Source organism: Xenopus laevis, chromosome 3L (assembly GCF_017654675.1).
Source record: "Xenopus laevis strain J_2021 chromosome 3L, Xenopus_laevis_v10.1, whole genome shotgun sequence".
NCBI classification, from domain to species: Eukaryota; Metazoa; Chordata; class Amphibia; order Anura; family Pipidae; genus Xenopus; species Xenopus laevis.
In genome coordinates this window covers 76,906,753-76,922,427 of record NC_054375.1, presented here as the reverse complement: position 1 = coordinate 76,922,427, position 15,675 = coordinate 76,906,753, and the positions used below count along the sequence as shown (strand labels likewise).

At 37.6% G+C, this 15,675-nt stretch overlaps 1 protein-coding gene across 2 annotated transcripts in view; it reads left to right on the top strand.

Moving 5' to 3' along the window:
• The first annotated feature begins 366 nt into the window (after positions 1-366).
• wasl.L (WASP like actin nucleation promoting factor L homeolog) overlaps positions 367-15,675 on the top strand; it is a 32,757-nt gene continuing 17,448 nt past the window's right edge. The window contains exons 1-5 of one of the 2 annotated variants that reach the window (XM_041585044.1): positions 367-723; positions 13,502-13,636; positions 13,972-14,058; positions 14,800-14,896; positions 15,288-15,311. In XM_041585044.1, the coding sequence (XP_041440978.1) occupies positions 595-723; positions 13,502-13,636; positions 13,972-14,058; positions 14,800-14,896; positions 15,288-15,311 (472 nt within the window). In that variant the 5' untranslated portion in view covers positions 367-594. 2 annotated transcript variants of the gene reach the window in all.

Below are 15,675 nucleotides of genomic sequence, written 5' to 3'. Positions count from 1 at the left end.
TGTTACCACACGTAATCATAGGTATCCCCTTTTATTTTGCCACCAAACAGTCAACGTTTCGGGGGAACACCCTCCCTTCATCAGGATCCTGATGCATGTAATATAATATGTAATGAGTATGTAATCATAATGACATGAGAAGAGCAGAGTGTGGAGTGACCCGTACACTAATATTGCTCATCTGTCCGAAAGTTGCGCACTGTACAACAAAGCCACATCTCCCACCCTGCAGCATGAACTATTCTCCCACAATATATTTCGGATCCGCGGCCTGTGTGAAGCCTACTGGCTAAAAAAGATGACGGAAGCTTGTAAGGGCTAATAATGATAATATAGAGTGCCTTCACGTGCGCATGCGCCAGGCTCTTCCTATCGTACAGTAGGGAGCGCGCTGCTTTACGGGGCCGAGCACGCGCTGTGCTTCCACCTCCCGCACAGGCAGTAGCAGCGCCAGCCTGGTCATCCGGATCCTCCTACAAGACGACGACAAGCGGCCGGGATATGAAGCGGCCCTGATCTAGCGCTGAGGGGAGATACTGACTTATAGAATCCCTGCAGGGACCGGAGGGAGAGATCCCCCTGCCAACACTAATCATGAGTAACAATATCGGCCCTCAGAACAACAACAACAGGCCGACTAAAAGACTGTCAAACAGCGGCTCCATACTGCTCACCGCGCAGGAAAATGAAAGTCTCTTCGGCTACCTGGGCAAGAAGTGCGTGGTGAGTGCGGCCCGGTTGCCTTCAATTCAATCTGCTGCAGCTCTCCTGTTGTTTTACGACAACTCCCACCCCTGCGTCCGAACAGGGAATTGTAGCGAAGCAGCTGCAGGGTCGTAGAGTGCAAAATCGTGTTTTGTGTATAGCTCCTAAGGGAAGCTGCTGCACTGACTGTCTAAGCCGCTGCTTTTTATTCTAGCATAGTTTTGTTACCTGCAGTTGCTACTATTACTCCCTGCAGTCTGTAGCTGACACATGATGATGGGCCCTTTCATTGAACAGGTTGAAAGTTGCAGCTTGATGGTTTTGGTTTATCCCAGGCAACTCTGCCAAATTCTTTCTGCCCTGTTTCCATGGGGCTATACACAGTGCATAGCTATTGCCCTTTCTTTATTGGCTGAAGCTAGCACTTACAACTTCCTGCTTGAGGAAATATTAACCCCGCTATTACTGATAACCACAATTATGGCTGTTTGAATTCCCCAGAAACTAGACCTACAAATAACTTTATTCTCCTGCTGTTGAGTAGAACCTGCCTTCTTAGCCAGCCAGACAAAGGAAGTTGTGGTTCCACTACAGCACTAAAAAGTATTGTTTTGTATAAGATACATTAGTGCTCATTTTACTTTTATCATCTTCTGCTATAGTGTTACTTTGTGTTTAGTACAATAAAATACAGTGCCGTTTTCTTTCCGCTATTTCTCTTGTTTTATTTGTGAGTAGTGCCCATGTAATTATCTATGTTGACAGCAAGAAGCTTGTATATTCTTCCTGTCTGTGTGGGTTTCCTTTGGATACTCCAGTATCTCCCCACACTCAGATTAATATACAGGCAGGTGAATTGTCTCCAAATTAAAGTGTGTGTATGAATATAATGGGAAGCTTTGTAAGCTCCATTGAAGCAGGGCCTGATGTGAATTATTATATTTATTAAGAACAATCTGTATAAAGTACTGTGTAAACAGTGTTTAAAGTAGGAATTTATGGCATTCACTGTATATCCCACACCTTGTATCTCATACCCTGTTTCCTTTTACATTAATAACTGTAATGAGAAGGGCCCTCTTTAAAGTGATACTGTCATGGGAAAAAAAAATTCAAAATGAATCAGTTAATAGTGCTGCTCCAGCAGAATTCTGCACTGAAATCCATTTCTCAAAAGAGCAAACAGATTTTTTTATATTCAGTTTTGAAATCTGACATGGGGCTAGACAATTCCCAGCTGCCCCAAGTCATGTGACTTGTGCTCTGATAAACTTCAATCACTCTTTACTGCTGTACTGCAAGTTGGAGTGATATCACCCCCTCCCTTCCCCCCCCCCCCCAGCAGCCAAACAAAAGAACAATGGGAAGGTAACCAGATAGCAGCTCCCTAACACAAGATAAAAGCTGCCTGGTAGATCTAAGAACAGCACTCAATAGTAAAAACCCATGTCACACTGAGACACATTCAGTTACATTGAGAAGGAAAAACTGCAGCCTGCCAGAAAGCATTTCTCTCCTAAAGTGCAGGCACATGACCATGGGCAGCTGGGAAATTGACAAAATGTCTAGCCCCATGTCAGAAAAAAATCTGTTTGCTCTTTTGAGAAATGGATTTCAGTGCATAATTCTGCTGGAGTAGCACTATTAACTGATGCGTTTTGAAACATGTTTTCCGATGACAGGATCCCTTTAAGTTCTGTATTTTTCACTTTTTGTATGTTTAATTTATGGCCAGTGTCAGACTGGACGTCGGGGGCCACCACTTTAACGTACAGGGGAGCGCAGGTCCCGGTCAGCAGGGTGGTGTGGGGGCCCAAAGATCTCAGCAAGGAGGGCAGTGGTCCTGGGTCAGTCTGCCACCAGCCCAGTCTGACCCTGTGTATGGCTCTTTATAGATACTTGTTAATAAGAAAAATAATTCTACTTACACATCTTTTATTCTCTTTGTCTTGTCTGGTCACTATATACATGGCTACTTTCATTCAGTTGTCATATATGATACTGTAAATTGGCCTACACAGACAGGTCTTAGTTCCAGCACTAGATAATCCAGATGCAACATCCCTTTTATGCTTCCTATATTCTGATACAATTTAACTATTTGTTTAGTTGTAGCAGAACTTTGTGTTTGTTGTGTTAGTCTTGGCAGTTGTGTTGAAGTTAATACTGCATTTAAATTTTCCTATAAACAGTTAAGAATTGTCACATGGCATATCACAGGTTTTAAGGCAGCAATGTACTTGTCAATTTCCCCCACATTGTGCAAATATTGATAGCTTGACTAACCTTTATGCTTTCCATATTCTCTCATAGAAGATAATCCTGGGAAATGTTTACAGTGAAATCTTTATGAAGTTATGGTGCCAACTCTGCACATCAAATGAAGCCTTAGCGTTAATTATTATATGTAATAGGTATATAGTTAATATATTTCTTCCCAATTTCTTGGTCAGGCGGTTTCTATGACAGTATGGAATGATGCTGGATATTGTAGTTTCAATACCGCTGAAATTTAGGAGGATACCATTTACTGCTTTGATTGTTAGTAATGTCACCTGTCTGGTTCATTCTTTTCAGTATATGTCAAGTTATAGTAAAGCCTTTTGCAGCCTTTCTCCTGCACTAAGTGTATAAGATCTAAGTGTATATGCTTCTTATTCTGGGCTGAGTGTATGAATTTTATTCTGTAGTCTGTGACAGACAGACATATAATGAATCGGAGGCTTTAATGGTTTCCAATGCATAGAAACGGAAAGTGTTTTCTCCTGACCTCTATGCTGCAAAAATCATGAGAGTTTATTGAGCTTCTCCCAAACATTCAACCTATAAACACAATGGCACCTAGTACTGGCTGAGAGCAAAGCTGTATAAGTTAAGGCCTAACAAAGGAATCAGGACAGAGGTTAAATATGCTAAATGTATCTCAGCTATATTTGTCAAATAATCTATTGATTAGTTAAATAAACGAAACCGTTGCATAACATGCTCACAAAGCTTTTCATTCTTCCAACTAAAACATGTTATTGACTAAATCCTGGTGTATTGATATTGTGCTAGGACGACATACAGCACTACCTATGTCTGCTTCTGCATCTGTGTTGGATCTTTAGTGTTTATTGTACAGGTGTTGGCCATTTTTAGCATGTTAACTGCTTGTTCAAACTTTTTTTTTTTTTTGAGCCTGCAAACTAAGAGCAAATTGCAAATACCATTATGTGAAAATATGCATTTTGCCTGTCATTTATATTAAATATTAGGCCTTTATCTAGTCACAGAAAATAGACTTGCTCAACAGGGATCTTTACATATCCTTTAACTGTGCTAAATGAGGAACATTCTGTGCTTTTCTGAACTTCTGTTGTTTTATCTGCATTAAACATCCTGCCCTGTACCCCAATCAGCTGATCTGAGAGGTCAAAGGAGAGGGTAGGTCACATTTAAATTATTTTTATACTTAGTGGTGCCAAAAGTTAGGCACCCCCAAGTGATTTACTTACCCTACACCCCGGGCCGGGGCTCCCATCAGGAGAAAACTGCACCGACCCGGGGGTTCTGCCAGTAAAAATGACTTTCCTTCTCCTTTAATATCCTTCTCCTATAAGATCTAGGCAGTGATATTCTGATACCACTTTCAGTTGGTCTTTATTTATTTATTTATTTTGTAGTTTTTCAGTTATTTCACTTCACCAGTTTGCAGAAACTACCAGGTTGGTATTTAAATGGAACAAGGGAACAATTTCATTACAATTTTAACCAAACAAATTCATAGTTTATAAAACTAATTACTTAATAAACTTTATAAAATAAAAATGAAAACCTAGAAAAACTAGATAAGCAGAGAATATCCTTAAACATACTGAAGGTGAGCTATCCATTTAATAAATTAATTGGATTCTGGGTGGAATTGAAAATCTTGTGTGTAATCTTAGGCAGTAAAATCTGGGGGCATAGCTCATCTGTACCAAGCAATTCATTTTAACATATTTGTAAGAGTACCTAATAATAGAAGCTGCCATATTGTTCTTCCTACTCAAGATAAGTGCAGTATTGAATACCATTTGCATAAATGTATCCTGCAAAGACAACCAAGTACAAAAATATCAAAGTTCTATAATTTCATTGAATACCATATAACCTGATGCTTAACCACTGGGCTCGGGGGCACACTCTGCATACCATATGGTTTATTTGCATATGTGAAACCGGTATGATTCTATTAAGGAGAACACAAACCCCAACCTCTACTGTATTGCAGATTATTAGGTATTCTAGGAAGGAATCCACAAATTGCTTTTCACTTTTTATTCTTGTGGGTTACCATGCGACTTAATACTTACCCCTTATGGCTTACATCCATATAGTAAAGCAGGGATATTCTTGCAAAACTACATTAGAAGAATCCTTATTGCTACCCTCAATATAAAAGCTCAGCAGAATACATATTATTACTATGGAATACCTGCTAAATTTCTAAAGTATATTTTTAAATGTTATACACCAAAAAGGGTTCATTTTTAAAGGTATGTGGCCCATGCTGCTCTTGGAACAGTCCTGTTGCAGCTCCTCCCCTGTACTACCTAGTAACTCTCTTCCTGATATTTAAAGCAGCATACTCACTCAGCCAGCTGATACTGGGTGTGGAACACGTACTACCTGATTTTCTTGAGGAGCTGAACTTGATAGTATCTGTATAGTAATGGACTTTGCAAGGGTCAGTTCTTGGTTGCCTAAAACCTACATTTGTATCTATTGGGATGGCTAAAAACAATGCAGAGTCTACACTCAAGGAGAGAATGTGGCACAGAAAGGCAAACTAAATGTACAGAATTAAGTCATCTGTGCTTACATTTTAATACAACACAACCAACAAGTTCAACTATATTGAATAGCTTATAATTTTAGTTTTCAAATCTAACTCTTATCTACATAGATGAAATGCTTCATGTTGTGTTTAATCAACATTTGGCATTTCAGTGTGCTCCCGTAAGTACAGTACCCATAGAGAAGAATGGGGTCCGTTAACACCAGCTTCCCTATGGGGTAGAACTCAAAAATAAGCCACCAATCCGTTATGCAGTTCAACACTCCCAGTGTAAGAGCCCCTACATACATCATTTATACTGGGCATTTAATACAAAATGCTTGTCAGGGGCAGGAGAACTGGTAAAACTTGTATTTTAGAGGGTGCGTATTTTCTCATGTAGGATGACTACTCATTCGGATTGTGCTTTCCAACTTCCAGTCTCATCAGTTTACGTGCTGTTTGGAATATTGGGAAATGTAGTCTCAGGTGACTCAGTGGCTTACTGAATAGAGCTGTTGCCTTGCCCTAGTATGCGTGTGCTTTGTTTAAATGTGAACTTTGCTTTAAAACTCAACTGGGGCATAGATTGATCATCATTCCCTGTAAAGTGCTGCATAAAATGTTGGTGGTATGTAAATAAAGGATCACGATAATAACATAGTCTGTACTTATCTTTTTGTATTTTACAGTGTGCTATTAAAAGGGCACAATGCTGTACAAAGTGTAGGGTGCAGAAAATCAGGTCCAGTAGTGTTATCCAAGTCTGGTACCTGAACTACAGGGGTATTTAATAGATTTGCAAGACCCAAGGAATTGATCAAACAGTTGATATGGTATTTAAGCACAGGCCTCAACCAAGTTGCCATTTTCCTGTATGCTGAACTGCTTTTATTTTAAAAACTAATTTAGGAACAGAGATTTTGCCATCTGGATATCCAGAGTACTTACTGTAAACTGAGATCAATCAAGACGATTCTAAATTTTTCCTCATACTTTGTATTATTATTATTTATGTTTTTAACCGATTTCTTTTTATTTGCCACTGGTATTTGGCACTATTTAAAGCAAAACAAAACCCGCTCCCACCCGTCGAAAGTGTTCCTGTTTTTGTACCTGCTACAACAAAGTTGACAGATGCCATGCTCCACTTCAGATGTTCTTCTTTCAGAGCTCCCCAGCTGGAGCATGCTCAGTAGTAGCCAATCCTGATCTAGCTTCAACTGCACATGATCCAGTTGGTGAGCTCTGACAGAAAAAGATCCAGAGTGGAGTGAGATGCTACCTGCCAATCCCACCACATTTTTATAGCAAGTACAAAGATCGGACACTTGTGACAGTTAGGGGAGGAGGGCTGGTGAAGGGGCTTAGGGTTGCCAGAAGGGTTTTGTTCTCTTTGTTTCAGGTAGACTTAAAGGGGTTGTTCACCTTTGAGTTAACTTTTAGTATGATCTAGAGAATGATACTCTGAGACAATTTGCAGTTAGTTTTCATTTTTTATTATTTGTGGTGTTTGAGTTATATAGCTGTTTATCAGCAGCTCTTCAGTTTGCAATTTCAGCAATCAGGTTGCTAGGGTTTAAATTACCCTAGCAGTCGTGCGTTGTTTTGAATAAAAGACTGGACTATGAATAGGAGATGGCCTTACTCGAAAAACGAGCAATAAGTATAAATGTGTTGCCATACAGAGCACTTTTTTTTATATGGGGTCAGTGACTCTCCTTTCAAAACTTGAAAATGTCAGAATAAGAAGATAAGTAATTAAAATATAATAAATGAAGGCCAATAGAAAAGTTGCTTAGAATTAGCCATTCTATTACATACTAAATGTTTAAATTATAACATTATAATAAATGAAGGCCAATAGAAAAGTTGCTTAGAATTAGCCATTCTATTACATACTAAATGTTAATTTAGAGAAAGGCTGCTTATCTGGAAAGTTCCTGGTCTCAAACATTGTAGATAATATATCCCATGCCTGTACTAATAACTGTAAATATAGCCTCAAAGTCTTCCATTTCCTACTGTTACTTCATGAAGTAGGGACTTTTTTTTAATATATTGTAACAACAGATTTATTATTATTATGCTTTATATAGCACTCGCCTTTATGCAGGTTATAGAGAGTTAACCCGATCAATTAGCCTTCAGTTCTGTCTAAAATAGGTACCAATGCCTTTGGGGAAACATTTACTGAGCAAGGATTTTACCAAGGACGTGCTAACCATTGTTGCCAGGTGGAATGGATCCCTTCTGAAAATCAGAATTCAAAGCATTTTATTTCCAGAACACACAAAAATATATTTAAAGCATTAAAAACAGACTGTTTCCTCCAGCTGTATAAGTAAAGAATTTATTCCGTTATAATAATATGCTAAAAAGCTATTTCATTCCCAGAATCTTTTCCAAAGAATTCCTCAAACAGCTAAAATAGTGGAGATGCAACATTTGGAGTACATTTCTGCTACTGCATATTTATACTTCTTCTCTTTGTGAATATTCTCACAATATGTTAGTATATTTTGTGAACCCCCAACAACTGAATACTCAAAATTTGAGCAGAGTAAGGACTAGGAGTATGTATGTGGTACGATTGTGAGGACCTACAACCTGATAAGGTAACTTGGTACACAGTTGTGTCGGGTACATACTGCTGCACATGAACATTGATATTGTGCACCCTAGGGCAATACATTGCTTATGCTTCATGCCTTGGTACATTGAGGCAGAGTGACTATAAAAATAATGTTGACCTTAAATTATTGTTGACGTTGTACCTTATGCCTTACAGTTGTTAAAAATGATAGGCTTATATTGTAATCTATAAGGGCTTCATTGCCATGCCTCTTCTCTGGGTTGTGAGGTCTAGGTGGATGTTAAAGCTTTTGGCACATTTAGACATTATCAGATGGTGATGATTAAACTTGGCTATTGGTCTGTGGTATAAATCAGTTGCATTCAAATTACAAGTACTTCACACTAATGGAATCAATACTGACCTAGCCAGAATGAAAGCTTTTTAGTACGTTTCACAGAGTTGCTATGAAATATTGTACATACATACCCAATAATTGAATCCAGCAACTGGGCAGACCAATAAGCAAATTGTCTTTACTGTTGTGTTGTAGAGCAGTTTTGTACATTTTGTATATTAGCCCTGTAAAATCAAGGATATTTTCCAAGAATATATCTGATGAAGGGCCAGAACGAGGCATGAAATGCGTCAGGTGACTACTTATGTCATAACACATGGTGTGTCTAAAAGATGATGCCCGTTTGCTGCTTTTAAAAGTCTGGTAATAAAGTTTTTTTTACATTTTTTACTGATTTCCTAAAAGATGCTTCCTTAAAAATTGTATTTTGTATGAATATATCATGCCTTATTCAGTTGTATGGTACTTGGACTTTTCATTGGTCTCATACCTATTAAAAGCACTGGCCAGCCAGTACAGTTTTGTAGTATGCTCACAAAATAATGTGTGGTTGTGTGACTGGTCAGTCAGTGACGTTAATATTCCTTTGCTTGTTATCAAACAAGGACTTGGAGGGCGAGTGTGATAGGGGTTGGGTGCAAAATGTGGGTGCACAAAGAGACTGAGATATATCAAAATACATTTTGAGCAGCATCCCAGCATTTAAAGTGCAGCAAATAAACGATTAAAGCATCTAGACTGTAAGGAAACATGTCTCTTTGCTCTTTGGGACCAGTTTCCTACCCCTCTTAAATGAACAGTAACACCAAAAAATGAAAGTGTTTTAAAGTAATGAAAATATCATGCACTGTTGCCCTGCACTGGTAAAACTGACGTGTTTGCTTCAGAAACACTACTATTGTTTATATAAATAAGCTGCTGTGTAGAAATGGCGGAAATGTAAAAAAGGCTATATGGCAGGTTAAATAGTGGATAACAGATAACACCATTATGTTCTACAGAACTTATCTGCTGTGTAACTTGAGCCTTTTCTCCTTTGAATGACTGCCCCCATTTCTACACAGCAGCTTATTTGTTATATAAACAATAGTAGTGTTTCTGAAGCAAACTCGACAGTTTTACTAGTGCAGGGCAACACTGCATTATATTTGTATTACTTTAAAACACTTTCCAGCTGTGGACAAATCAAATGTATTTGCAAGTCAGCATTTGAAACAGGAAGTATATATTTTTCATTTTCTTCCTTGGGGAGAAAAGATTGGAATGTTTAAACCTGCATGTGCAGCATGTTCACACACAGAAGCCACAGTCTGCATTACTTAGTGAAGACAGCTGAAATAGTGGCAGTATTCACTACAGTTTGTATAACAAGGGAGACTATTGGTCTTGATTGTTTTGCTGTAGTTGATATAGTAGGCAATTGATCCTGCATGTTTATGCTGCAATAGCCTCAAACAGAATGGTACTCCTGCCATGAAGTAAGGAAAGCAGCTTTTCTGGGAATCCGTTTATTAGGGGTAGCATCAGGAAGGACGTCTCGTGGTGGCGTGAGATGCCAAAACTCCCCTGCCCAAACTAACAGTGATTTGGACAACCAATGTGACATACCCAAGTATCTGGTCCTGTAAATGTTACTCCTGCATTAGTTACAAATTCCATACTCGGTGTTGCTTTAATTATGGTATTTTACCTTTTGCACTTAGTTAGCAATTACATGTACAGTACATTTTTTTAGACCCAATGAAAGCTTTTACTCTTTTTGTGTTTAAATTCCCTTTAAATTTCAGAGCAGAACATCATGTAGGGCCTATAGCTACTGGTGAATGCCAGCAACTAATGTATCAAATAGTTTAGAAAAATCCACAATTATTTGTGGTGTACTGTTATGTTTTAAAGGGCAAAGTACCCAAGTGCTTCAGTAAACGTCAAAGTAGTGTTTTATGGTGTAAGTGAAAATTAAGTTAAAAAAAATGAATTAATTAGCTAGTTTACAAAATACAATATTAATCATATTAGATTAATCTAGATTGTTTATTTTATGGCTTTGTTGTCAACTGTTCCATGCTTTTCATTGTGTATCTTTTGCTAGGAATTGTCCTAAACTTTGCTTTCGGCATTTGCTTGCAAAGCATTAGTGCATACAATCTACAGTGGGAAATGAATGAATGTATTCATGTGCTGCATACTTCTGCAAAATCAAAACAGAGCTCTCCGTATTCTCCTTGTGGGTTTTATATTATTTTCTGTTGTCAAGTGGGAAGAGCATGTAGAATATGTAAAGGTTTTCTACTTTCTTCTTCCTCTTAGTGCTGTGCCTTCTGCATGCTTTTCTATTAACTCCCTCTAATCCAAAGAGATGGGCAATCCACAGTAGGGATGCATTTGGAATGCAGTAGATGTTTACACATGCACAGAATTTAATGTGTCTGTACATGCAACGCAAACTATTTTTTCATCAGCTAATATAATTTCTTGCCGACCAGCTTCCAGATTTGTTGTTGGTTGTTTTATCCTATTTTTGGAGATGGATATTTGAAAAAGTGGCTGCTATAGATCAAAATGTTTCTCACTGCCTAGCTGCCCTTCTCTGAAGTAGGATAAGAGATAGCTGTATGGCACAGCGAGATGAAGATTTGGGTTCACCCTCTTGGCCTGATTCTGTACAAGAAGGGGCATAGTCACACCTTAAATTGCTATATTTCTTTAAATATCCAAGGATATTTGTCTTTTTATCTGCTGTTATCTGTAGTTGAAGTCATTTTAACGTTGCTTTGTATACAGCAACTTCGTAAAACTTGACTACTGGTACTTTACAATTCAACATAGCTTTTATAGTGCATTGATATACAGATATGGTATCCTGTATCCGGAAACCCATTATCCATAAAGTTCCGAATTGCAGGAAGGCCATCTCCCATAGACTCCATTTTAATCAAATAATTAAATATTTTCCTTTTTCTCTGTAATAATGAAACGGTCCTTGATCCCAAATAAGATATACTTTATCCTTATTTTTTTTAAATTATTTTAAGTAAACTTAAGTGTTAAAGATCCAAATTATGGAAAGTTCCTTTATCCAGAAACCCCCAGGTCCCGAGCTGTATGGATAACTGGTCCTATACCTGTATAGATTTTTAATAGATTGCTCTCAACATGGCTAGGGTTGCCACCTTTTTTGGAAAAAAAATACCGGCCTATATATTTATATTTTTTTCCCTATTAATAACATTGGGGTCATGTATCATTTTTACCGGTCAGGCCAGTAAAATACTGGCCAGGTGGCAACCCTAAACATGGCATATCTTTGAAGTGAAGATGGCCATACACGGGCCGATAAAAGCTGACGACTTACCGAGTCGGCAGCTTATGAGCCCGTGTGTGGGGCCATTCGACATGTTTCCTCAATCGATATCAGGCCGAAAGTTGGCCAGATGTCGATCGGGCAGGGTTAAAAATCCCTTCGGATTGCGGCCGCATCTGTTCGTTGATGCGGTCCTGCGATCAGACCCCCCGTATTGCCTACATTATGATCCTTGGCCCTAGGGCCCACAATCGGATCAGTCTGATATCGCCCACCTCAATGTGGGCATCTCGGGGATAGATCCGCTCATTTGGTGAAATCGCCAAACTAGTGGATCTCTGTGTATGGCCACTTTGAGTGTTGTGCTTATATAGAAAGTATCTGAATAGGATTCGCTGCAACTGCTAAAACCATTTGGGAGGATGCAGACTTCCCTAATTGTGGCACTATTTATATTCACCAGTGATCCAAGTTTTAGAACAATGAGAAATATTTCTCTGTAGTGCTGGTTGCTCTTTTCATTAACAAACATTGAGATACATATCACAGCCAATTTGAATCTCGCTAAGTTAAAGAGTTGTTACTTGGCCCGAAAGTTTAGAAGTTCAGTGTAAATCCCCCATAGTGTTCTTTAACTGTCACATTCCAGCTAGGTATGCCCTGTGTGCCACTAACTGATGAGGCCTTGGCATTATATGATGTATGGTTGAGAACTTATCTTAAAGGAATTGTAAAATAATCAGGTAACACCAGAATTTATATTATCAGGTTGAAGGATGGTTATATATTTTTTTTAAGCCATACTTCAGTGTATTGATGGGCTTTTATACAACCTATAGAGTGCAGCTGAAAATGAGTAACCACATAAGAAGACAGCATTACATTTTATTCTCTCCCTCCCTGCAGGCCAATAGGACAATTTTGACTTCTTTGGGCTACTTGGGAAAGTAGTTGGCAAAGCAACAGTACCAAAATGCTTGAAATTGCTATTTGTGAGAATTGCCTTACAGGTACTTGAACAAGCTGCATGCTGGGTTTTGAGGGCCTACCCAGTTGCCAGTGGGATCTCTTGGCTAACAGCCACTCACACAGATTAACAGAGGATGGTGAATAAATAAGAACATTTACACAAGCACCATTTTCCCAGCAGGATCTAAGTCGTAGCTCAAATCTGTAAATAAAACAAAATAAGTAATTTACATATCTGGGATCCCTCGTCTGTAGTAATGTTTTGTGTGTAAAGAAAAAAAAAAATGAAGTGTTGGGTGAAACAAAAATGAAAATTAATAAAAAAAACCCAAAAATATAATAGGATGTTTGAAAATGTTTAACACCTTTACTTTTGTCGTCCTAATTCCAGGTGAAGTGGAGCTATTATTGAATCTCTCATGTATTTCTTCAATACTATTTGACTAATCAGTATTTTATGTTTACCCTGGTACATGCCATTGACAGCATATCAATGACCTTTAGAAATATTTCCCAAAGGTTCACAATGGTGTAAAGTCCCATTATATTCAGCTCTATGGATCAGTTTGTGAACCTTATTCAGCTGTGTTGCTTACACATAAGGATGTGGAAATATTGGAGAGACTCTTCATGAATATTTACAGAAATAGAACATTGTTTTAGTTAAACCTTATTTTGTGCTAGTCACAGGAAAAGTTTGTCTCTGATCCTTAAGAAATGAATTGAATATTGAGGACGCTAATGTTAATTATTCATACTACTGGACCACTTACCCTTTTTTTCCCCCCTTAGACCATGACGTCAGCTGTTGTTCAGGTATTTTTCTCGGAACGTAACTCTGTGTGGGTTAAGAAATGCTGTGGAGTTGTGTGCCTGGTAAAGGACAATCCACAAAGGTCGTATTTCATCAGAGTGTATGATATCAAGGTAAGTATTATATTCAGAACTGCAAAAATTTTCTGTCCTCTGTTATCTCTTGGGCACTTTGTTGGTGTACTATTTTGCCATTGAAAACAATGTCTTTGAATTTTGTAATTGCGTGTACTGCAAATATATCAACAAATGATTACATTTTGTTGGTTGACTGTATAATTCTTTATCCCCTTTAACACAATATATTAGTTTTCTTGTATGGTAAATTATTTATTTGTTTATTTATTCATTCTTTTATAGTGTTTTTTTATTATTTGTTTTTTTTTTAAATCTGTTTTAAAAATTAATTTGCTTCTCTCTCTCGTAATAATGTGTTGTTTTATTTACAGGAAGGTAGACAACTCCATGAACAGGAACTGTACTATAATTTTGTATATAATAGCCCAAGAACATATTTTCACACATTTCCCGGAGATGTAAGTTGAAATTGTGTCCTGGCATGCATCCCATTAAACCTAATGTTGGGAATATCTAAATGATATTTATACTTTGTATAATCTATTAATAAAGCAGATCTTGATACAGGAAAATCTTACTTTTAATACATACATATATGTAAGACAAAGTACATCACTCGTCTTGATAAAGGCAAAAAGCTTTATTTATCTAGTAGCCCAAAGTTTCAGTCACAGCCAGTGATAGAAGTTCTAAAGTCTAAAAATTAATGTGTCTAGAACTTCATTATGGTAAACTCACTGTACTGGCCAGCTTATAATAGTGATCCATGTTTGTTCACAGCATCTACCATCTTGGATCTTATTAGGTCATCTCTTGAGTGCCATTGTCCAAAACGATGATTTGTGACCCTAAAGTTGCAATTGTAACTCCTAACAAATTCTCAGTGCTCCTGTCATTTACCAGGGCCAGACTCAATATATGCAGTATATCTTCAATATATAATTCATGATACAAGGCTGATTACGAATTAATTTAGATTCATGTTACATTGCAGTGTAGAAACCAATTTGAGAAATGATCATGAATTCACCATGTAGCGTCAGCTTCTATGACAGATGTCATGACTAAACAAGGTGATACAGGCTAACCAGGAGCTAGAAATGTACTTGTATACAGTGGACGTAACTTTAAAATGTAATTGTGTAATTGCAATGAGTTCTGTGATTTAAACTGTTTTAAAACATATATTTTGTTTTCAGGCATGTCAGATTGGTCTAAATTTTGCAAGTGAAGAAGAAGCGAAAAGATTCAGAAAAATAACTACTGATTTAATTGCAAGAAGACCAAGAAAACCTGGTTAGACACAGTGATATTGCTTACCTTATTTACTCATACAGTAATTATGTCAAGTAATTTACCAGCTATATTACACAATTAATAAAATTTTTACTCTTGTTTTACAATAAAAATGTTGAGGTTTGCTTGTATTACAATAGCAGAGATTTTCCCACATTATGTAAACCAAACTTTTTGGACTATGCTCAAATAATGAATCATATAAGAATGTGGCAATTCTGTAATAATAAAAATACCATGCAAGGAAAACCAAGAATGTAGAGTAGAGGCTTTAGTTTCTGCTTAACGGGGATATTGGGGTTTTATTGTGATATTATTGCTAAATTAATAAACAGATGGAATATATTTGTTATATCAGTTTCTTAAATTGTTTTTTTTTTTTTTCTTACAGATAAGAAGCGAGAACCTCCAAATGGTAAGCTTTACCCACTGCCAAATCTCCGTTTAATTAGACAATATTTGGGAACAGGTTATACATTAGAACCTACATTTTACATTTTCGAGGGGCCCATGAAAAAATTGATGTAAAATCAGGGAGTTGTTTTAAGTACAAGTATTCATTAAAGACATGTGACTGCCTGTTCCTTCGATGTCTCTTTGTGCCGCATGTCCCAGCATCTCAAATTCCACTGCACTGAATCTGGGCTCTGGCAAAGACTTTAGTAGAATAAGCACCAATCCTGCGCTGAAACTGACTGCACGTGGTGACTGTGAAGAAACTTGAGTTAGACAAGCATTTTTTTGCTGACTTCTTTGTATCCTACCTCACAAAGTAGGGA